The sequence below is a fragment of the Siphateles boraxobius genome, unplaced genomic scaffold, assembly GCF_051911475.1.
Source record: "Siphateles boraxobius isolate OS27281-9 unplaced genomic scaffold, OSU_SipBor_1 19, whole genome shotgun sequence".
Lineage (NCBI taxonomy): Eukaryota > Metazoa > Chordata > Actinopteri > Cypriniformes > Leuciscidae > Siphateles > Siphateles boraxobius.
The window spans coordinates 32,412,501-32,437,984 of record NW_027508799.1 but is presented as its reverse complement, the minus strand read 5'-3'; the positions used below and the strand labels follow the sequence as shown (position 1 = coordinate 32,437,984).

Sequence of the window (25,484 nt, the reverse complement as noted above, 5' to 3'; positions counted from 1 at the left end):
ATACTTATCAAGAAGCTTATTTTATTAATTAATATATTATATAACGTTTGGTTCATGTTTGTTTTTGTAGTTTGGCCAACAAGTTGTTTTTGGACATTTGTTTTCTTTTTTAATTGATGAAGGACATTTGATTGACTGTTTAAAACACAATATATATCATCAATGCGATTTTTGGGTAAATCTGCTGTGTATTTTGGCCATGATCAATGCATTGTCACTTTAATTCAGCGTAAGCGGCGCGGCAAAAATAGACTGGGCGCCAAAACTATCGCGGCACTGCTGCTCCTGCTCTGCTCCAGTTACGCGCTGCCGCGCCGCCTCCGCGTGCGGTGTGAATGCTCTAATCTGTTAACATGGCACATGGGCGCCGAAAAAAATACGCGCTGCTTACGCTCTGCCAACGCGTGCAGTGTGAAACCGGCGTTATTGTTGAAGGTTGAAGGTTGCAATGAAGCTGATAAAGTTAAAAAGCTACAAACCTAACAACCATAACCAGTCCTGAATAAGGGAGTGCAAAGCCAGACACTTTTAGTTTAAGCTTAGTAAGTGTGTTGATTGTGTGTTTGGAGTCACACCCATCTCTCTCTCTCTCTCTCTCTCTCTCTCTCTCTCTCTCTCTCTCTCTCACACACACACACAAGCTTGTATCTCCATCACCGCTGCGCCAGAAGCGCGTTCACTGCAGCTCTGTGGCGCGCGCACAGGCGTTGAGAGAAGGAAAAAGAGAGTGAGGTTCGGAACATCTTCACCCGGCGTGATTCATGTTCAAGGTAAGGCAAGATATTCTGCTTTCTACTGTTTCAGAGCAAAATGTAGGTTGACTTTAATCCCGGATGTGCCGTTACAAGAGAAAAAGCGTCGCTCATCCTTGAGGAAGAGATACGCTCAGTGTTTAATCATGACGGTCTGGATGCGTTCACATGTGGCTTGATAACGGATTTAGGTTGTTTTGGATCTGAATTCTTGAGGAGTGAAGGGTGTAAAATCCATTAAGCAGTGTATCGACCCGGAGCAGCTCTCAGACCTGATGCGTTCTTGATGCGTCCCGTCTGCGGTGCGTCAGGCGGGCGTCTTTTGCCGCTGTGTTTTAAGATGGTCTGTCAAGAAGTAGCCTACAACTTTGACAATCAAAGCGTTTAGTTCTAGATGATTTTAAATTCCCGAACGCGTCCTCTGCGTTTGACACGGGTCTGTCGGCGGACGCTGCTGAAACGGACGCGTCATCAGCGGTGACCGCTGTCACTATCATAAGTGGTTAAAGTCCTCTTTCTTACTGTGGTTTCTTGTCACATCAGTGTTGTGCTGCGGTGGCGGGTTAAGCTGAAAGAGGATGGATGAATGTGTGAGCGCGCGGCGCCAAAGCTTCAGTTCAGATGTTACAGTGAAGCACAAATGATTCTTGAACTGGTGAGGTTTGGCGCGATCGAATCATTCTTGCTACATTGTTGCACTTGAGGATTAATCTTTTCAGGGTTATATTTCATCCCAAAATCCCAAAAGAAAAAGTTGTTTTGTGTTAAAAAATAAAGTAAAAATCTTAATCATTAATCGTTACAATACATTTTTATTAGGCAACATTTAATTTCCTATTTTTTTATTTATGGTTTTGGAGTGAAATATGTGATCTGGACATGTTTTTGAAAGGTTCACCTTTCAACAGAATTGTACTGTTACAGTAAATTACAGTTTATATAGTCTAGTTGATGCCTGAAGGGACATCTGTGTGCAGCAGTTACAACATTAAATAGAAACTTCACTATTCAACAGACCGTTTACAACATACACTCTCACATACCCCTCTGTATATATGAGAGCTCAATTACAGTAGAATGTAGGGAGACATGCCAGCAAGTTCATACAGTTACAGCACGACACGTAACGCTGTGCTTTGACTAAAGGAGCTGTGCTAAATATGATGTCTGCTCTCTTATCTGGACCTTGATACTGATACTGCAGGAGACAGACAGACAGACAGGGCCATCTGCAGATAGTGAGCCACAATCAGTGTCAGTTACATCATTCATTCAGAAATGTATCCAATGATAAACATGCACGAGTGAGACAGATCCAAGGTGTATGGAGGGCGTTTTTAAAGTCACCATGAAATCCAATATTTTTATAGAATATCGCAGCATATTTTATTAATAATTAATCCGTACTCATTATTTTTTCATTCATTAACTCGTGTTTACTTGCGTGAGGGCGGGGGAACCTGTCACTCGCATGAAGATCGACCAATAGCAAACCACAACCATCTAATCAATCCCCAAAATCAAGCATATATACGTCACAATAGGGAAGAAAAGATGATTGCAACTTCTCTTTCATGCTGATTTTAAAGGCCTGGCTCTCGTTGTTGATGAATCCTCATTGTCAACTGATCTGTCATCTTACTGTATCTCTGACCTTTAGTTTGATTTGTCTTTTCTTCAGCCGTTGACTTTCACTCTGACAGCATATCAGCAGTGTTGAGAACTGAGACCTCAAGGCGAGGATGTTGAGATTAGAGCTGACTTGATGATCAGCAGGCCTTCATGGGTCACACTGACAACGAATGAGGGGGGTGAACTGACCACCAGTATATTTAGACATATTAATCTGTGGTATTCACTCTTAAAACAGACACGGAATTAAACACAGCATAAATAATTCTCGCATATTTAACCATCTTGACACTGTGAAGATGGTGTTATGTGATGTGTTGCTTCTTATGCATAAGCTGAAAGTCATAACAGGAGCAAAGCGGATCAGATTCAGCATTCATTTACAGAATCAAAGCCTAAAACCTAAACTTGAACCAGGGTTATTAGAGTTAACAATAAAAAAAAATATGAGAACTTATTTTATTTCAGTTAGCAACATTTTTTATTTTTTATTTAGTTTATCATGATGCTTTAAAAAAAAACTAAAACTGAAATAAAATAATAAAAAGCATATGGAGGTACTTAAAAATTACAAAAAATTTACTTTTACTAAAAACTAAAACTAAAAACTTGAACTAAAAATTAAATGTAAAAATACACTCTTAAAAACAAGGTTCCAATAGGTAGTTTATTGCAGGGATGCATAGAAGAACCATTTTTGGTTCCTCAAAGAACCGTTCAGTGAACAGTTAAACTAAAAAAAAAAAAAAAAAAATATTTGCGTGAAAAACATAAAAAAAAAAAAAAACTTTTCTATAAAGAACCTTTGTTCTTCATAGAACCATATATTCAGATAAAGAACCATTATGTTTTAAATGATACTTGAATGGTATTATTTTGTTCCTGGCCTACAGTTATAAGCTGTGGATGTAAATGCAGCCCTAGTGCTTCTATATTTACATCGCATAGTCCTGTTCTCTTTTTACTCATAATAGATGTTGTAGTCATTTTAACTGTGTATTTCCCTGTGGACTGGACTATAATTAATGTGACTTGGAGCTGCTATTTATACTACAAGCCTAATTAGCCAGAACCACTTCTGACAGAACCGCTAGACTAGCAACAATCCATTCCTGCCCTATTAAACCGGTGAATTATTGATGTATTTATAGGAAGTAGTCGTTCTTTGGGGCGGCTCTGTCGCTTCACAGCCAGAAGGTCCCGGACATGTTCTCCCTGTTTCTGCGTGGGTTTCCTCGGGTTGCTCCGGTTTCACCCATACAATCACCAAGATTCGGATATGACTGAAATGGTGATAGATAGAGTCAGTCATTCTTTCATTTATTTATTCACTTGCTAGAGCATTGCTAGGGTGTTTATTTTACTGTCTCAAGTGTCTGTGATATTCTGGATTATAGATGTCTCCGGTTTCTTCTTCAGTGAAAGTTTATGGGATTTTCTCACCTGCTTTTTTATCTACAACACTAAAATCACAAGTCAAATCGGTTAAAGTTCAAAACTAATAAAATACTGGATGAGTAAGTTTAACTGTAATATTTAATTATATAATCTTAGTTTAACATTAACTATGAGCAATAGTGACAGCCTAATTGTAATGAATTTTTTCCAATTTTCTCCACCTGTCCTCAACCATGTGTGTGTATATATATATATATATATATATATATATATATATTTATATATAAAAAAACCTTAAAGGGATAGTTCACCCAAAAATGAAAATTCTGTCAGTATTTACTCACCCTCATGTTGTTCAACCCCGTAAAACCTTTGTTCATCTTCAGAACACGAATTAAGATATTTTTGATGAAATCTGAGAGCTGGATCACTCCTCCATAGGCTTCTAAGGGATTGAACTTGCCAGCCCCGAAAAGTTAATAAAGACATTGTTAAAATAGTCCAAGTGACTACAGTGGCTCAATCTTAAGTTTATCAAACGACGAGAATGCTTTTTTTTGCGCAAAAAACCCCTAAAATAACGACTTTATTTCCACTATTCATTTCCTTCTCTGTGGGCCTCGAGTCAGTTCACTAGTGTAATAGCACTTCTGTGTTGTACGTCACACTCATCACACACATGACCAGCGTCGGCCAATAGTGAGCCTACGTGTGGCGTAGCTCTACGCAATCACACTAAGTTAACTGACTCGAGGCCCATACAGAAGGAAATTAATTTTTCATTTTTTTCATTTCATTTTTTTCATTTTTGGGTGAAATATCCCTTTAATATGCATTCTGTCTTTCTTATTAATAGTACTAAAATTAAATGGAGTTTCATGTAACCCAATAAATCCATAACCTCAAACAGTCATACCTGCTCTTCTGTTTGTGTCCCAACGTCGTCTTTAGTGTCTGACATGCTAAAATGTTTTGACTCACAGAACATGTATGCTTTCACATCAGTAACCTCAGGGCAGGTTAGGCTATAGAAAGTATTTAATGCATCACTTTTGCAATCAGGACACAATGTACGTCGAACGCTCATCTGTAGCCTCAGGTGACAGTGTTTCTTTGAAACTCCTCATTTGTTTGACTTTCATGTTTTGAGGCATCTTGAGCTGCTACATTCTCTGATGTGAATCATTATACAGTGGTTCGATGAGAAAGTGAATGAAGGATGTTGTACAATTTCCTTTGGCATGTTGTGAAGTTGGTTGCTTTTTAAGAAAGGATTTATGTGATGAAAAACTACATTATTTAGTAAATGCATGTTTTAAGAAAATGTAAGTGTTTCACAATCTTGTCAAAAAATATTCCTTGTTTAATTAATTCCCGCCCAAAGCATTCGCAGAATAAAGGGGCGGGGCCTGGTTGACTTAGTTAGTGTTGAAACTGGCGGTTATGGTAAGGGGCGGGACATTTCCCAAACATGATTGAAGCGCTTGACCAATCACAACACACTGCTCCAGCCGACCAATCAGAGCACATTGTGCTTTTGAGAAGGAGGGGCTTCATAGAGACAGACACTAAACAGAGCGTTACTGACAGACTGGGAAAAGAGGAGCTGCAACATTGGAGAATATGGGGAAAATAGTGTATTCTAGTAGAGCCCAAAAACAAAACCAAGACTTTGAGGCATAATTGTTCCCCTTTAATAATGAAAGGTTCTTTATAGGCATTGATGATTCAATGAAGAACCTTTAACATCCACAGAAACTTTCCATGTAATTTGACATTATATTTGACGTTTGTCTCCCCAAAAGGGCCCATGTCACTGCTCTCCTCATCTCTCTGCACTGGCTACCACTCGCTGCTCACATCAAGTTCAAGGCATTGCCGCTTGCTTACAGATCGATCACAGGCTCAGCTCCTCCTACTTTCACTCGCTCCTACGAGTCTACTTCCCTACCACAAGCCTACGATCGGTCAATGAGAGACGGCTTGTGGTACCATCTCAGAGAGCCACAAAATCACTCTCCAGGATAGGGCTGAGAAGGTTACCGCATTACCGCAATACCACGGTCACGTGACGCCTACCGCGGGTCTGAGCTCATCACCGCAAAAGAAACATTGGCCTGCCCATGTGTGCACGTTGTGTCTAATGACGTGGATTCATTGATTCTAATGACATGGATTATTTATGTCTAATGACAGTGTGTCTTACATGGATTCAAAGTTTTCTAAACAAAACTTATCATCAGAAGATGGAGCAAATCCGACCTTTCGCGAGTTGGGTAGCGCAATGTTCCATGACACATAATAACATTACATTCGTGTTAGAGATGCGCGGATGGGCTATTATTTAATCTGCAACCGCATCACAAAACTCATCATCCGTCCGCCATCCATCCGCACCAACGTTTTTTGACCAATTTTCAAAACATCCATCCGCTGATTGTTTTATGGTCTATGGGCGATGCAAGGCTCTGCTGACACGAGGCGCGAGGCTAGAAAGCTCTTGGCTGTTCTAGAAAGGAGACTGATCCAATGCAGCAAAGATATCTAAAGGCTAAAGTCCCTAGTATAGCCTATTGGCTATGTTATATCCCCAGAATATCAGCAGTGAACTCCGTCTCCGAATTGGCGCACAGGGACAAAAATAAATAAATAGCCTAAATAAAACGCACATCGGCAAACCTGACCTTACCTGACTAGGCTACTGTACAATTTTATCATTTCGTTCTGAATTTTGTTTAAAAGTAGACATTTCACACATTCGATTTATTTCTTATGTCTGTGAGGCAAGTAGCCTATACGCTGAGTTTTGTTAGTTTATGAGACGAGCTCTATTTCCAGTATTTAAGGTGGTTTACTGCTATACCGTGGGAATTTCTTGCTTTTCAACCGCGGTTAGAAAAAATCCATAACCGTCCCAGCCCTACAGCAGAACATTCTCATTCACGGTCCCATGCTGGTGGAATGATCTCCCCACCCTCGTCGGGAATGCAGAAACCCTGACAACAGTCAAAATGCAATTGAAAACTCATCTCTTCCGTGAGCACTTAACATAGAAGAAAAAAAAAACTTTCCTTTCCTTTAAATGCTCCCTTGTCTGGCTTATGCTACTCTGAGCAATCCTCATCATCATCAGCTTTTTATTTCCAGACTCTTGATCCAGAAGGCACAGACATAACATGCAACATACATAAAATCGGATACATATACAAAGAGATAAAAAGATACAAAAAAAAGAAAAAGAAAAAAACTACAATACGGCATTTCTATAAAAGACACTTATACCAGTCTTTCCATAGTGATGATTGGTATCGTATGGCACTAAACCTAGGATTTACTAGCAGCATCACAATGCTGTTCTGGGAGTCATTCAGGCGACAAATGAATTTGTAGATGAGTCTCCTCAGTAATGCCTGAACTTTGTATTTTGAGCACTTCTGTTGTTTTTCCCTCTTTACGATGATTTGACTTGTCTTTAGTCCTCAGTTGTAAGTCGCTTTGGATTAAATCGTCTGCTAAATGACTAAATGTACATGTCTTTCCCATAGACTTCCACTGCAAGTGCATTACAGTGCAACTCTTATCATCCTACAACTGTGATGATGATAAATGTAACCTGTATTAACCCTGCAACAGCCCTCTAAAACTGTAATCGGTAATCCGTGCGGATCTCAACAGATCTGAAATCCTTTTCATGTTTGGGAAGCTTGTTTTCTGTGGGTTCATGCTTGTTTTGTACGCAGTGTCCTTCATAACCGCAGATGAGGTTATGTTGGTCGGTGAGACTGATTGTGTGTTGGGTTGCTTCATGTTTGTTTCTTCATTCTTGGAAGAGACGCAGAAACAGACACCCAGATAAAGTTGCTCTCGCCGGAACTTCCCGTAATTCAAGCCCAAATAAAAGGACTTAGTTGTAGTGTATTGTATTTAGGCCAAATGTATCAGATCGCCGCTGGAATATAGCTCGTATCTGACACTGCTGAAGTTGTGCATAATAAATCACACCGGTGTTGCTGATGTATGTTTGCATGTTCATGTGTGTTAAAGAGGACCCACTACACTTTTTGACATGTTCATGTTTCTTTAGTGTGTAAAGTTGCTGTTTGAGCATGAAAAATGTCTGCAAAGTCACTCCAAAGGGAGATATTCTTTATATCAGTAAACAAGTTTATTTGTAATTGTGTGTGATTTTGTGTAATGTGTGTCACGGATAGCTCTGAGACTAGGTGAGGTAGTGGAAAATCCAGAATCGTAGTCATGCCAGGCAAAGGGTCAAAAACACTTGCAAACAATCCTCAGAAGAACAAAAGACAAGGGAGAGTGCTCAGGAATGCCGTGTGACAATTACAAAACCTCGATGAGAAATGGCAGAGAGAACATGGACCCAGTCCCAATTCGCCTACTTATACTACAACATAAAAGTATGTACTCTTTTTTTGAAGAAAAAGTACATACTTTTGAGTGTGTAGCAAAAGAGTAGGCAAGCTTTGGGACATACTATCACGTCATCTTTAACAGACAGATCTATTGCGTGCATCCTGTCACCGTAAACTGCCCTGTCAATCATCTCGTCACAGTTAAAATCCTCCATTCAGTCTAATTTGATTTCCTACCGTTTCGGAGAGAAATGTAGTCACACGTTCATCTGCCAATCGTGGGTCTTTCATGTGGAGACTCTCCTCATGTGTTTGCATTTTGACTATAATGATGCATTTAAAAGGTAATGCCTAAACGTATCTTTACAAAAGTTCTCAATGCTGCTGCAGAGGCAATATAATGTAGACAACGTTGAATAAATACATTCTGTCAGGTTAGATACTGATAATTAATCACTCAAACCCCTTTATCTAAACCTCTCTACATAACCGCCGGACTCGTGCGTCCTCCATGTCTGTAGTTTAACACTTTTCACTCGTGTTTGATGATGATGATACACAGGGCAACTTTTTGAGCAATGATGCTGGGCGATCTTGCCTAGCGATTGTTGCTGGGGCACTTTCCTATTGAAAATGCGCAATACATTTTTATCTGGATAATTTAGATCGGTCGTGGGCCCTGTGTCTCACCTGGTTGCCCGTTTACGGCAACATTGATTATTCCGTTGCAGTTTACTTTATTACACCATAAGCACTGCACTCAACACAGTGTCACTTTTGTTGTTCATACTGTCACTATCCAAACAATTTATGAATAATTAATTAACTGTGTGTGTGACAATTGTCACTGCATAAGTAAATTCAGACAGAGAAAGATAGGCTACATATTTTATTTTATCATCAATGGACAAATGTCTGCTCAAAACTTTTTACTATTGCAAATGAAAGGTTACAGACATTAACAGTGCGAAGAAAATAAATAAATAAATAATTGAAACAGAGAGGGAGGGGGTGGGGTGAGCGGGTGAGCAATGCTGAATGAAGCTTCGAGTAATGAACCTTTGGGTGAAGCAATGAACTGCGAGGTCTAAGTGGCTAGGCCTCATTTTACAATTACAATTTAGCCTCATTTGGCCATCACTAGTGTGCATCGATCTGCACTTCGGATTCTGACCGGAAATAGTAAACCATCCGGGTATTTTTGGAACACTCATTTCAACATACTACGATTTGGGACGTACTAATTCTATTTTCGAATACTATTTAGGACAGATAGTATGCGAATTGGCACTGGGCCATGGTATAAAAAGGGTGAGACAAACAATGTAATGACACACAGGTGAATGCAATAATTAGTGATGAGTCCGGGCAAAGGATTATGGGAACTGAAGTTCATGGCTGAGTGGCAAAGGAAGGAGCGCCCTCTGGTGGTCAACCTGGGCACACCAGCTGGTAACTGTGACGTGTGTAAATCAAATCATGGGGAAATCACTTCAGGAGTAGTTTTAGGAAACACAATTCTTTTTCAGCCGGATTATACTGAAAGCTGCCAAAAGTACATTTGTTTAAGTTTCCTAAAATAATTACTTATGCAAAGACAGGGCAAACTCAAGACACAGAGGCCCTGTTTACACCTGGTGTTAAGATGCGTTTAAGTTGATCGGATCACAAGTGGATGACGCTAAATACAGGTGTAAACAGGGTCTAAAACGTTTTGAGCTTGTCCACTTTCAACCACTTCCAGAGATAGTCGAAAACGTATTCGACCAGATTTGCATTCGTAGTGTAAACCAGAGGTCTTCAATCCTGCTCGTGGAGGGCCAGTGTCCTGCTGAGTTTAGTTCCAACCTGCTTCAGCACACCTGCCTTTGTATTTTCAAGCGATCCTGAAGAGCTTGATGAGCTGATTCAGGTGTGTTTGATTAGGGTTGGAACTAAACTCTGCAGGACACCGGCCCTCCAGGAGCAGGATTGAAGACCTCTGGTGTAAACACTCATGTGGTCGAATGTGTTCGAACAGCCACAGAAGACCGTCTACTCTCCGGCTCCTGACACAATGCCTAAACATTATGGGAAGAGTTCTAGCCAGACGGGTTGTAAACTTGCTGAAGACCCAAGTTTGGTTTGAAGACGAAACATCAAACATTTAAACATCAGGGGCCGGTTGCATAAACCGCTAAGACTAGTCTTACAAGTTAGACATCCATTTTTTTTCTTTAAAGGTTGTATCAGCGATTGTGGGTGAAGTCACTTCTGTTTGTGTTTGAATCGAGATCCCAAACAAACAAAGTTAGCTCGCCCCTCCCTCAACGAATTCCAATTCGTCAGAATCAACTCGCTCACTAGCATGCCAATCTCACACACTAACGTTAAATCCCTACAATCTGATATTCGCTAGAGCTATCCAAGTTTAGTCGAGGTTCACTCATATTTTTTAAAGAATTATATTTTTTACACACAGTTCACATACAAAAAAGTCAGCACTAGAAGCTACTCACCTGTCCAGAAGAAACAGTGCATCCTCAGCGTCCGATTTAAAATTTTTCAATTCTTTGAGTTCTCTCCACCGTTCAAAAGCCTTCCCATTTATTATTCGTTTCTTTGACGAAAAATGAGGGTATTCCCTCGCCCTAATCCTCCTTCTCTTCTTGGGGATTGCCTCTTCCATGTTAAATGTATCTGGTCCGTTGATAGCATAGGGTTGATCGACGCTGCCTTATTCTTCAGCTCCGACTTCGCGTGCAGGCGCCGTGCACGAGCGCAAAAACAAACAACACCCGCCCCTGTCTATGATTGGTTAGAACACTGTTTATTTTGATTTTGAGTGGTGGTTGTACCCATTTGTTTTTGTGTGCAGATCTCAGAGCCTAGGCTGCCTACAGAGACGCGTTTTTTTGACAGCCTGCTTATGGGGCGGGGAGCTAGCGGATCGTTAGGAAAGATTAGATGAATGTGATCATTTTTGTTTGGGCCTGAAATCGCTGATACAACCTTTAAAGGACAAGTTCGGTATTTTACACTTAAAGCCCTGTTTTAAGATAGTTTCTAAAGGAAATAGAACGGTTAAGATTGAAATTTGGACAAATGCTGCTGTCCAAATGGGTGGGTGGGTGATAACATAGAAACCTAAACTTTTCGGGACAGCAGCATTTGTCCAAATTTCAATCTTAACCGTTCTATTTCATCAGAAACGATCTTGAAACAGGGCTTTAAGTGTAAAATACCTAACTTGTCCTTTAAGACTGTTCATAGCTTTTTAAAATCAGTTACAAAAAACGTAGATTGGCCTAATTTAATACCGCAAAGTAACACTGACATCCCCAGACTAAGTGCTAGTGGGTCACACTAGAACTTAAGACACTGTCTTAACGTAATGGCTATGTTTATACAACCGGCCCCAGAGCTCATCGTGCTGGTCTTGTTTCCGAGGCCGGTGTGCATCCGTGCAGGAAAGAGGATGTTGTGTTTGCTCTTGTTCAAAGCGTCTTTATTCAGTTGAGGAAGCCATTTTCTGATGTAAATACCTGTGAGCTTTAGAAAAAGTTAGGAGGAACTGATATACTTCTACTAGTTCCAAAAATCAAATGCAATGAAGCTTTTATTCAATAAAAACATTGTGAACTTCTACTTAAAACACAGAAATAAATGTGCTTGAGTGAATTTTAAATCTATTCAGTTATTAACACCGTGACCATGACGTACGCAAACCCATACCCAAAACTTGCATACATATGTGACGGATGCAGGAAAAATGGAGGTGCAACATCTCGCTCTACAAATAAGTGTCGAGTGCAGAACTTCTCCGTCACACAGGAAAATGCAGAAATCCCTGGACATATATACCATTTCAACATCGTATGAATACTAACGGCATTTCCGTCACTGGTTTTGATGTTATTGTTGTGTCACATGAAGAGTGATGCAAAAAAACGGTTTGAAATGCGTTTTGAGCAGCCGGAGCATCCAGACTGAGAAACGTCTGTAAAAATCTGATTGGAGTCACATTTCAAACCACCTCCATATGTGTCCCATTCTTATGTGTTTTTCTGCTGTCAGACGTAAAAAAACCCATCTGGGTAAAAATCCGAAGTCTTAACATAGCAGTGTATCATGGTTTCTACAAAAGTATGAAGCAGCACAACTGTTTTTTACATAATAATAATAAATGTTTCTATCATATTAGAATGATTTCTGAAGGATCATGTGACACTGAAGACTGGAGTAATGATGCCAAAAATTCAGCTTTGATCACAGGAATAAATTACATTTTTAAATATATTCACATTGAAAACAGATGTTTTTTATTGTAATACTTTTTCACAATTTTACTGTATTTTTAATCAAATAAATGCAGCCTGGCAGAGCATAAGAGACTTCTTTCAAAAACACTTATACATCTTATCAACCCTAAACTTTTGAACGGTATATAACTCTGGTAAATAGTTGAACGGTACATAGTAAACACAAATTAAACAAAAAGCAAGCTGGAGCCTGGAGGGAAAGGTGATGCAGGATTAACAGAAGAGAAAAAAAAAACACTAGAAAAATGAATTTTGTGAAGGGGGAATAAATGCAAATCTCCCGTGAGTCTGTAACAGCAGTTACACACCCAGTGAGAGACTGTACTGAGATCAGCTATTAGTATTTAACACACTTTCATGCCATAATCACATGTGTCTGAGTGTACTGTATTCAATACCTCTCACTATTGAAGCAACTTGTCCAATTCAATTCACTGACCTTCGAAAATAACCTGAGATAATTGGCTCCCTGGTAAGACAGACTGCCTGTTGCTGTCGTGTGTGTGTGTGTGTGTGTGTGTGTGTGTGTGTGTGTGTGTGTGTGTGTGTGTGTGTGTGTGTGTGTGTGTGTGTGTGTGTGTTTGTGTGTGTCAGATTCATTCACAGTGTTTTCAAGTGTTAGTCCTCTCTGACCTGCAGCCGTTCGGTCTTCCTCATCCCAGTCAGTCGTATTCCCAGTATCCCGCCCTTTCTTCCCCCAGAATGATCTTTGTGATGGTTGGTTTGCTGGAGATCAGAGCTCAGATGAGAATCTGTGTGAAGCGTAGACTTGAAGAGCTCAGCATCTGCTAGACGCCGCGCCGGGACTCGTGTTAGTGATGTAATGCTGGCAGAAAATCTAATGAGTCATAAATCGCTGCCACCAGATTTACTTCTCTCTCTTAAAGCCGAGGGACCAGAGGAATGAAGTATAACAGATAGATTTTAAGTAGATGCTGATGCCGATTTTAAATGGATTGTTTACTTATTTTTTTCTATTTTGTCATTCCAATTTTTATTTTTCAATTTCAATTTTTAAATCAAGTTTTAGCTTCAGTTCAGTATATTTAGTTTCTTAAGTTTTTAGGGCTGTCAAAGATGATACATTACTAAAATTATTTTAAAAACATTTATTTAATTTAACAAATTGTATTTTTAGAATGTTTTTAACATAAAAACATATACTTAAATTTGACAAATTAACTGTTTCATTTTATTCCTGTCAGTTTTTTTTAAGAATGTGCCTCAAAAGGCAAGAAAAAAAACTTTTTTTACTTTTATTTTAGTTAGTAGGAATTTTATATATAATATAATAACCTTTTATCTATATAATTTGTATATATCATTTATATAAATACAATTTTATATATATATATATATATACATATATAAATTATACATTAGTTTAATATATATTTTATATAATTGTAATTATTATTATATTATACAAATATATTCTAGTAAGTCTATATTATCATATACACATTTATATATATATATATATATATATATATATATATATATATATGTATATATTATATTTCTTTCTCTACGAGTGTTATTGATTAAACCATGTCAGCTCTGTCTGAACACAAAAGCTCCAGGTTGAATTAGGGATGCATCGAATGTGCGGCAACCGAAATTATTCGGCCCAAAATAGCGAATAAGTAAAAAGACCGAATAAATTTGACCGAACAATGGCGTTTTTGATGACGCGATCAAATAGTAACCAGCGTAGAGTGAGAGGCGCGCGCTTAATAAAAGCAGCCAACATGCCCCCTTTGAGCAGATAACAAAAGAGAAGCTCATCTGATGCATCTGTGGCAGACGTTATACCCTTACTTGCAACGAAAACAAATATTCTCTGTTTATGTAATCTATGAAAAGAGAGAGATGTCAGTCGTTCTCATGGCAACTCCTTATCTGGTAATCGCCACGGAGAGCGCACGCTATATTGAAACCCAAATGATCTGAGGCAATCCATGCAAACCTGTCAACGCCCACGATAAAGTGTATGTAAACCGCAAAAGAAGGCTTATGTCTGGGACAGTTATTCATTTGTTGTGGGTTCATCCACATTTTTTTGCACTTTTCAATGCACTTTTTTAGTTACATTCTTTCAGCAGTCAGCAGTTATAGGCCTAACATAGGCTATTCAAGAAGGGGGGCTTCAAAGATGGCCAAATAAAAATATAATTTTTATTTTACTAATTTATTTATTTTAAGTTATATTGTGCTCTGTTTGAATAATATATGCTGGAATGTTAAAAAAAATTCAGTGTTAAATAAATTGTATTTTTGCAATTTGATTTTAGACAAAATAGTAAAAAAGCATATTTTTACTATTTAATTAAATGCAATGGTGTAAAAATGTGCAAAATAAATGGAAAAAATTGGAAACACCACATTCGGTATTCGGCCTTCGGCCAAGCGTTTCATTATTATTCGGCTTCGGCCAAGAATTTTCATTTCAGTTCATCCCTAGGTTGAATGAATGTACATCACCAGTCAAACGTTTGTACACATCTACTCAATTGTTTATTAGTGGTGTTTGCCAAGTTACTATTGCTCACGCAAGTGTTAAACAAACACCTAGTAACTAAGTATCAACATGAATGAGCAGACGCACAATTGTCACCTAGTGGATGGTAAAAAACTCTTATAGACACATGAAGGTCAGTAGGAAACCACCAAGCCACCGCTTAGCATTAGCATTACTGTGAACACTTTTTCAACCACAAACAGTTACTATGGAGGGTGTGGAATAACAAAGGGACCAATCCTTTTCTAGTTAGTCTTTTTTTGTGCACACATTCATGTCTGAATGTCACTGCTGTAGAACCAGTTGACTGTATTTTTCCGCTTGGCAAAGTGTCCTTTGAGAGAAAGTTCAGTCAAACAATAGAGTCTCTTACTGATGAGCATGACATGTTTTGACTGGTAAATTCTCTCCGTTTGTCAGTGTCCAGGAGGAACGGCGTTCATCTGTCATACTCATCATGGCCTCGATCTCGGAGTGGTACGCGGGGAAGAACGTGCTGATCACGGGGGCGACGGGCTTCATGGGAAAGGTGCTGGTGGAGAAACTCCTGCGCTCGTGCCCTGAGGTCAAGGCCCTGTACATCCTCGTCAGGCCGAAGGCGGGTCAGTGCATGTCGGAGCGCGTCCAGGACATGATGAAGAGTAAGGTGAGGAGAACACTCTTCTTCTCTGACATTCACTCACCAGCCTTTTTAAGATTAGGGAAAAAAATTTGCTAGTTTGTACAGCTGCACAATTTTTTTGTAAATGTTGTGATTATATGTGAATATGACAAAATATGAATAATAATATTTTTTTATTATTAGTAGTAATAATAATAATTACAATAATGATGTTTCATTATAATTATTATTACTAAATAATGAAAAAAAAAAATTGCTTTGCTACTTTGTAGGGCTGGACAATTTGTCCAAAGGTTTTGTGATAATGTATTAATATGACTATAAAATAATAATAATAATAATAATAATAATAAATATTATTATTGCTGTTGCTCTTGTTATAATAATACAATTATATTATTATTATTATAATTAAAATAATATTAGTAATAATATTTTGTTGTTCATTGATTATTGTTATTTTTATTAATTAATAATATTAAAGTAAGAAATATTACTATTGTTTATATATATATATAGGCTATATGTATGTGTGTATATGTTTATATTTTCATTTTTTCATTTTCAAACATTAATCTATCAAGCTTTTGTTTTGTTTGAAATCCACATGGATCCCTTAAAGCTTCAGTTTTGTTGACAACAGCCGGTTTATAAGCGTGTCTCATTACAAGTTTAGGATTATGGTTGTCGCGTGTTATAAGCGACTCAAACTCAGAACAGATGCAGAGACGAGTGGAGCAACATTTACTGTGAACTGAGACAATAAATTCACCAGATCATGAGCTGCTCGCGTGGAAAAGAAAAGTGCCGCTCTGAAACACGCAGCGCATACATATATTTAATTAAATTCCGTGACTTTGTGTTTTGATAATCGCATTATTTTATTCCTATTAAACATACAGCCCTACTGTATGTCCAGATCACTTTAAGACATTTGCTACCTTTCTAAAACATTTCGCTTTTCTCCCTTTTCAGGTTTTGCAAACAAAAGCCTGATACCATGGAATGTCTGGTATCTTTCATGACCATCTTTCTGTCACAGGATAGTTCTGCCTTTGTAAACGGATGGAATTTGATCGCGTCCTAACTTTCAGTCTGCAGGAAGTGTTAATCCTTAGAAAGTTAGTTACGCCAAACCATGCAGAACCGGTGCAGGTGCACAAAGCTTTCCAGAGAAAACCCTGAATCCATCTGTGTTTACTCTTATGCAGTCATCAGGGTTTATCTTTATTGTTTTCCTTGAACTTGATACTCTGGAAACAGGCAGGAACAGTCTCCCTAGGGTCACATTGTAAAACGCTCTTTGATAGTTGCTGTGGCAACCCAACCACAAACGCCACCCATAAATGATATCGTTCAGAAGTCAAAAGGCATTTCCATACACACTGCGCCCCGAAACCACAGTGAGGTGATGCATGTTCAGTCTGATCTCCGGCCTCAAGCGCTTGTGTTTGAGGAGTGGCACTATGTTTCTCACTGCATACGCTGCTATGTAAAGTTTGGAAAATGCAGGGATGGAATAAGTGTTTTCTTTATGCGATGAGTCATATCCTGAATAATGGAGCAATTATTTTTGTATGGCAGTTTGCTGTAGTTGTTCACATGGCTTACAAAGAGGAACACTTAAAATTTAGGATGTTGTAATGGGAAATTATTTTGGATATTGTATAGATTGCGGATTATTCATCGCAGAGATGGACTTTTTTTTTTTTACTTGGGCCAGTTACTATCCTATAGCAACATCCTGCTACAATTTAGCAACCAAATATCGAAGATGCATATAGGTCACAGAGTTTGTGTGTGTGTATATATGTGTGTATATATATATATATATATATATGTATATATATATATATATATATAAATTCTGTTTCAAGTAACAAAAATATTTATGTTTTTAGTTTAAATTAACTATAATAACCCTTTATAGGCCTGTCACAATTGACCCTTCGCTAAGCCACGCCCGAAAACCGCCACTGGCCAATCGTGTCTTAGCAACCGTAACTAGGCACTGGAGGTCTGGCAAGCTTTCGAGTGAGGGAAACATGCTGAAGCGTTGTGCGTATGGATTGTGCAAATCTGATACCCGGTATCCTAAAAGTTTGGACGGGGGAGTGGAATTTTTTTCCTTCCTGAAAATCTAAAAGTCAAGGTGAGAAATTATGTGCGTGGATCAGCAGTGTGGGAGACCCCGTTCACAACTAAATGTCGACAGGATTAACATAAACACCTAATCTATTCCTTGGAAGTTGGAAATAATTACGGTTCTTTGTTCATAATGCACATGTTTTAACGTAAAATAATACATTTAAAGACAAGCTTTAAAATTTATATCAGCATTTTGTTAATCGAAGGCCTACTACCCCTGACTGAGTAACTTTAACCCAATCCGATCACGGCTCTCCCGGTTTGTGTTATTCCACAAGATTTACGGATAAACTGTTTGATTTATGACTATTAGATTCACATTTCACTTACCCTGCTGTGCACGAACATAGCTGTTCCTCAATTTGTGTGTTTCCCATGTGAATGGTCAGAGTATGAGGCGGCGGCTGCGGCGACTATAGGCTTTAGCTTCAATTTTTATTAAATTATTCTCTAATCGGTTGCATATGTCGTGGATATCCCTCGAATGCACACTGCAGTCCCCTTTGTCTTGCTCTCTCAGATATTTCGCTAAAAATGACTAATAATCTCATTGGGAATGTCTGACACCGGTGCATACACACTGTAATAGACGTACTAGACGCGAAAGCGTGACAGGCGTAGCAACAGTAACTAAGGAGGGCGGGGCTTAGCGAAGGGTCAATTACTAATTAAACATCTGTATATCTTATTCAATCTAATAGCAATTTATTTAGATAACCGCTATAATTGGGCAGTTTAAATTTCGATCACATTTTTCCATTCAAATGAAGGGTAATATATTATTATATACTACTTATAGAAATATTATTAATTTTCACTGTATTAAAAATAGGAATTAAATATGGCTTATTTTTATTATCATAATATATATATACGATTTCAAGTAAAAAATAGGCTTACCGTTACGATTGATTTCACTGGAAGCGAGCTGGTAAGGACCCAAATGTAAACTTTAATTATACACATCATTAATCAAACAGAAAACAAAGGCTGAAACAAAACAATAACAATGGCAGGAACATTCAAGACGAGAAACATTTAATCCACGACAACGGCACAGGGCAAACATGAGGGCAATTACAAGACAAGGAACACCTGTAGACAATGATCAGACAATTAACAAATGACAAGACACATGGCAGGATCACATGACAAACAGGGAATCACATGACAGACAAGAACAAGGAACAAGACACATGGCAGGATCATATGACAAACAGGGAATCACATGACAGACAAGAACAAGGAACAAGACACAAAACCCACACCGTGACACTTACATTGTAAACGATATGAACAAAATAGATTCAAATTATTTGTATGACAATTAATCGTCAGTACAAAATTCATAGTCATGACAGGCTTAATGTTTTCTTGGTTGTGAATGCTGAACGTTTGAGTAGTTTGGTCTCAGTACACACTCGACTGTGAGTGACTTGAGACAGAGCGATGTGAGATCCGAGCCAGAATGAAGCTCAAATATAATGAGATGCAGATTAGCATTATGAGTCAGATGGACAGATTCTGTCAGCGCTGTGCAAAACTCTGTGACCTCTGATATAAGCCCCCATTAGGTCCCACCATGTGTGTGTGTGTGTGTGTGTGTACATGTAAAGAATGCTCAGAAGCTCAAACGGGCAGATCTCGTGACTGGTGGTGCGTTTGGGGGACAGAATATCGAATGTGGGATGCTATTCATCAAACAATTGTGCCTATTGTTTGGTCATTTAAACGGCCTGTCACCAGATTCTGACCGACCAACAGATATATATTATATATATGGGGTTGGACAATAAAACTGAAACACTGGCCAATATATACACACACAGTGGATATAAAATGTCTACACATCCCTGTTTAAACTGCTGGTTTTTGTGATGTAAAAAATTAAACAAAGATAAATCATATCAGAACTTTTGCACCTTTAATGTAAAAACTACATTAATCTCAATGCAAAAACCAAAGTGACACATTTTCGGGGGAAAAAAGACCTATTGACAAACAGACGGACAGACGGATGGATTATAGTGGTATGATTGTCATATTCGTATACCATAGTATTTACAAGATACTTTAAAGAATGCAATAGAAATACAGGGGTATGTGTCCAAAAAACAACATAGTATAGACATGTTTAATATCTGAAAGGCTGTGGTACTGCAAGGACACTTTTTGGTACTTGGATATCAGTATTTTTTTTTTTATCACATTTTTGATTAAATTATATACTAGATTTTTGGGTATGTTTAATTATATTGGTTTAATTGAGTGTTTATAGTTTTTATGTTTTTTTATGGTAATTTATGGTAAAACACATGCTGTCTCATTTACTTAGCTTTGTTTTTGTTCCAGCTTTGGTTTTTAAAATGATACAGTCTGATAATATTATGATAAAATAGCGCTTCAAGGTAGTTTTAACAACTTTTCAGTGTTGTAGTCGAGGCCAGATAATTACATTCAGTACATCCTTGACAAGACAAAGACATAAACATGAAGATATGTCAGACTCAAGTTCTACAACACTGCTACTTATTAGTATCTTGTCGTGTTCATTCACAGACAATCAAACTGTGTTTACAGTAGTGAACTTACAGTGGACGTCTATGGGCCGAGACACTGAATCAAGACACACTTCATGACTTGTAACTTTAGTTCTCATTAGAATTGATCTGATGTTTGTAGAACATGTTTTGGAGAGTTTAATGTGTGTTGACAGCATTTCTAGTCTTATAATGAATTATTAATGAATTAATCTCGTCCAGGAAGGGATATTGATCTACCTGTGATAAAGTGGCACTCTTACATTAACTCTACAGGATCATGAGCCTCTTCTGCCATCAGATCGTCCTGTTCCTCACACACACTTCTTTCTTTCTTTTCAGCTCATTCAGTCACTAACCTTCATCCTTCTTTTAGTCATTAGGCCGTTTCATTCCTAATCTAATGCGATTCTGCTTTATATTTCTTCAAACACATAAGAAAGAGAGAATTAATGGACCCATTTGTGCGTGTAGTTTGAGGACATTTGTGTACATTTACAACTCACCCAAGGGCACAACAGTAAAGCAACTGAAGGAGTATTATCTCTCTCTCTCTCTCTCTCTCTCTCTCTCTCTCTCTCTCTATCTCTCTCTCTCTCTCTCTCTCTCTCTCTCCCTCTCTCTCTCTCTCTCTCTCTCTCTCTCTCTCTCTCTCCCTCTCTCTCTCTCTCTCTCTCACACAATTGGATTATTTGTGCCAGAGGGCCTGGTGTTGGACTGGCACAGAATATTACCATCCCACAATGCACCATTTGCTATTTCCACCACAGAGAAAGCAAATGTTTGCAATAGTCGACCTTGGTGAACCCCTGACCTCTAAACGTGTGTCCTTAATCTGCATGCCACTTCCTTTATTTTACTACGCAGATTTTAAATATTGAGTCTGAACTGTTGGAGGATTTTTCTGAATGCAGTGTGACTCTATAACAGCCTGAACCAGATCAGCACTGCTGATGTTTTCGTCTGCTTAAATATTGATATTTTATATTTGCCAGATATGTGGATTTTTTTTTTTACATTTGTTAAAAATATATTTCAATACATTATTTTAAATATAAAAGTAATCTAATAAAACATACTTATACTTAATATGTTTAATTACATTATATGTGTGATTAGATTACTTTTTTATTTGCCAGATATGTGTAAAATGATAATATGTGTATATTCTTTTAAATATTTGTATATATTTAAATTTATAGTAAATATATAGTCTAAATATATTTAAAAATATAGTCTAATAAAACATACATATACTTTTGATGTTTAATTATGAATTTAATTCTATTACTAGATATTATATTATTATATTATATATTCAAAATATGTGTATACTGTATATTCAGTTAGTGCTGTCAAATTGATTAATCACATCTAACATAAGTTTGTGTGTGTGTGTGTGTGTGTGTGTGTGTGTGTGTGTGTGTGTGTGTGTGTGTGTGTGTGTGTGTGTGTGTGTGTGTGCGCGCGCGTGCACGCGCGTGTTAGATTTGATAGCACCAATTTAAATGCATTTTAATTTATAAAAATATTTTAAAAATACACATATATTTAAATATATTACAAAAATATAAAAAATACACATATATAAATGCAATCTAATTAACATATACGTTTGATTTAAATGTAAACAGTACATGCACTGAAAAAGAAACATTCAGGACAACAGTGCAAATTAAAATGTTTCAACAGGACATTAAGGGTATGATGACGTTAATACTTAATATACACAAAATTATATTAATGTAGGTTTCGATGACTGTATATGTGCATTTAAACATATGCGAGGATGTTAAAGCGTACAGTGCACATATTCTGAGAGGCGGCGTATTGCACATAAGAATTGTAAACGGTTGTCAGTCCGTGTTGAAGATCAGCATCTCTATGCTGGTTGTATTGCTGTAATCTCTCCGTGTGTTTCAGGCATATAGGGGTTCATCCTATGCCAGCATGCGAGGACAGGGTGTGTTGTGTTAATGTTGCCCGGCGACACACACCGCATCAGGAAGTTTGGTTGAAGTAAATGCACTCCGTTTCCTTCACTTAGTGCTTTTTTAAAACACTTTCACACTTTGTGTGTGTGTGTGTGTGTGTGTGTGTGTGTGTGTGTGTGTGTGTGTGTGTGTGTGTGTGTGTGTGTGTGTGTGTGTGTGTGTGTGTGTGTGTGTGTGTGTGTGTGTGTGTGAGACTGCACTCATGGCCCATCTAGTAATCTGAGTTAATGGCAGTTATGACCACACTTGTGCATCATTCAGATTATATTATTGGGCTTTATTCCCATAGTATTTACATGTTTTAGTGTGTGAGAATTCAGCAGCTCTGCGATATTTTACCATAATGATTTTCCATATTAAAATCACTATTTGCATTTGAAAATTCACTTTATTTTACTGTCTTTGTTACACATGTAGTTACTGTGGTAATAACTATAAATGATAAATGATGCATTATTGCATGCAGTTAACCCTAAACAAACCCCTATTCTTAACCCTATAGTAAGTAAATGTAGTTAATTATGACTCAGTACTTAAATGGATAATTACACTGTAACACAGACACCTTAAAACAAAGTGTAACCGAAAAATTCCCTCGATTACAAAGACGAGATACTTATTTATTGCTGTGCAAAAACTGTTATATCATGTTATGGTATCTAAATAGTATATGCAACGTCTAAATGCTGAATAATTAGTTTTTTTATTTGCTTTCTCTTTATGTTTTGTGGCTCACATTAAGACAGTCATATGTATATTGCCAGATTTACCATAAGCATTATAGTTTAATATAAAAAAACCTCCTTAGCAACGGTTCTAACTGAAATTTTGAAATTTCCTGTTAAGAAAAGAGTGTGTGAAACGAATGAACTTGTACATCTCACGCCTTTGACAACATCTTCAGCATGACTAAAGTAACTCATTGCAAAAGCAAATAATATCATCCTGTGTCCTGACATGCAAGCAGACTTTACAACAAGGCATCATGTACTTTTAGAGAATTAGTTCCTGGGGAAAAGCCAGGAAGAGCTGGATTGTGACGTGTACTGGTAGTTCTTGTCGTCCTTCAGGAAGGTTTTGATGTGGTGTTTAACAGTTAGGTAAACTTCAGTAAAAAGGACAGCTGTGCTCATTACAGTGTTAAATCTCCATTCACCTAAGTTTCAAAATCTAATCTAGAATTCAAAATCCTACTATAATGATGTAATTGCATATTATGGTCAGTACTTGCATGGACCCCTAAAAATAAAGTTTCCAAAAGAAGTTTTTCACAGCGAGGTCATAGAAAAACTATTCAGTGAACAGTGAAAAAAATTTAAATAATAATTTCTTATTTTGAAGAACATCCCAAAAATCTAAAGAGCCTTTTTGCACTATAAAGACACTTTTGTGGGATGGAAAGATCCCCCCTGCATGCAGGCAATATTTTTATTTTGATAATCAATGACAAATGTTTTTTTTAATTTAATCATGCATTAAAATAGCTTGAATGTAACTCTACACCCTTGCTTCATTTAGTATATGCGGATGTGCAAATATGCAAATTAGCCCCGCCTCCACTCACTCACACCAGCTCATGTTACCTGATCCACTCGCTCAGCTGTAGTTAATGCTATACAATGGCAAGCGGAAATATTGGTTTAATTCAGTCATATTTGTTGTGTAGGAAACACAAGCTGTCTGAAGCTGCAGTCATCAAGTCTAACTTCTTAGGAAGTGCTTAGATATGGAGGAAAAGCACCTGGGTGACGACCTTAAATAAAGCATGCAAATGAAGTATCCAGGTTTAGGAACCCGCCCTAGTATATAGAGTGTTACCAATCCTAATCCATTCAGCATAACTATTCAACGACTGGGACAGTGGCTTCAAGAGGCTCACAAAGGGTGAGAGTTTAAATCTGACTCATTTAACTTACAATAGAGAGAACAGGACTGGCAGGAATCTCTTGCTGGAAACTTTGCTTAACAGCTGATATCATCATCATAACCTTAACTGCTAAATTCAGTGTACTCCACCTTAGTGTTATGTAAGAATTACACTAAGGTGTAATGTTTCATGTTATGTCATGTAAGAACATAAGATCAGCAGATCTTAAACAGATTCTTAAATGTATAATCCCACTGTTCGAACTAAAAACTATGGAAGCTTGTTTCCACCACTGAATAAAAAATGAAAAAGGTATTTTTGCGACTTTTTATCTCACAATTCTGACTTTTGTGCTCGCAATTGCGAATTACGTGATATACAAGGCCAAGGTCAAAATTTATTTATAAAGCACATTTACAAGCAGTCACTACTGCCCCAAAGTGCTGTACAGATACAGAGAACTGCATAAAATAAAAACATAACAACTAACCGAAAAAAACCCTTCTAAACAAAATATGCCAAAAATAATAAAACAGACAACAATAAAACAATATTTAAATGTCACAGCTCAGCTTACATTAAAAGCCAGTGCAAAAAATGGGTTTTTAAGAGTGATTTAAAAATCTCGATAGAGGTAGCTGCTCTAATATTGAGAGGAAGAGAGTTCCAGAGCTTAGGACCTATATATAAATACAGTCGCAATTGCATGTTATAAGGAATTGCTGATGTTACACATACCATGTTCCCGTTCGCCATCTCAGAGACAGAGACAGTGGCCTTTCTAAAAATCAGCATCATTAGAAACGCTTTGAAAGTCAGTGGAGAAAGATATATTGTTCATCGGCACCGAATGGAACGGGTTGACTCTATGATGGAAAAGTGGCTATTGATGCCAACAAAGAACCTTTATTTTAAGAGTGTTCCAAATTACAGTTGATCTTCTTTTTGGTGCTTATGTGCATACTAAATGCTGATTGGTTCAACAATGATGATAGTAAAGTAGCTCTGATCCACTGATTTTTTTTTCTTTTCATTTTGGTTTATTTATCCAAAAGTCAAAAAGAAGGGAAATACATCAAAATGCAATGTAAGACATTTAAATGATCACAAAAATGTCATAATTATTTACATTACAGTATAGCCGTTTCATTTACACTGAAACTTACCTCAAACTAATATTTTGATGCCGTGCAAACACTTCTTCCAGGAAATGCAAATCTGCTGTTGGATAAATATGTAAGAAGCACCACACTGGCTGTGCTGGAGGAGTGTGTGAGACAAACAGCTGTCAGAGGCATCACACAGCATCTGTCTGGCCCTCGGCTGGTGCCTGCTG

At 37.7% G+C, this 25,484-nt stretch overlaps 1 protein-coding gene across 1 annotated transcript in view; it reads left to right on the top strand.

Annotated features, from left to right (window-relative positions):
- Positions 1–630: 630 nt before the first annotated feature.
- Positions 631–25,484, top strand: part of LOC143742267 (fatty acyl-CoA reductase 1) — a 40,962-nt gene continuing 16,108 nt past the window's right edge. The window contains exons 1-2 of the mRNA XM_077235040.1: positions 631–770; positions 15,398–15,623. Of these exons, the coding sequence (XP_077091155.1) occupies positions 15,435–15,623 (189 nt within the window). The 5' untranslated portion in view covers positions 631–770; positions 15,398–15,434. The remainder of the gene's footprint in view (positions 771–15,397; positions 15,624–25,484) is intronic.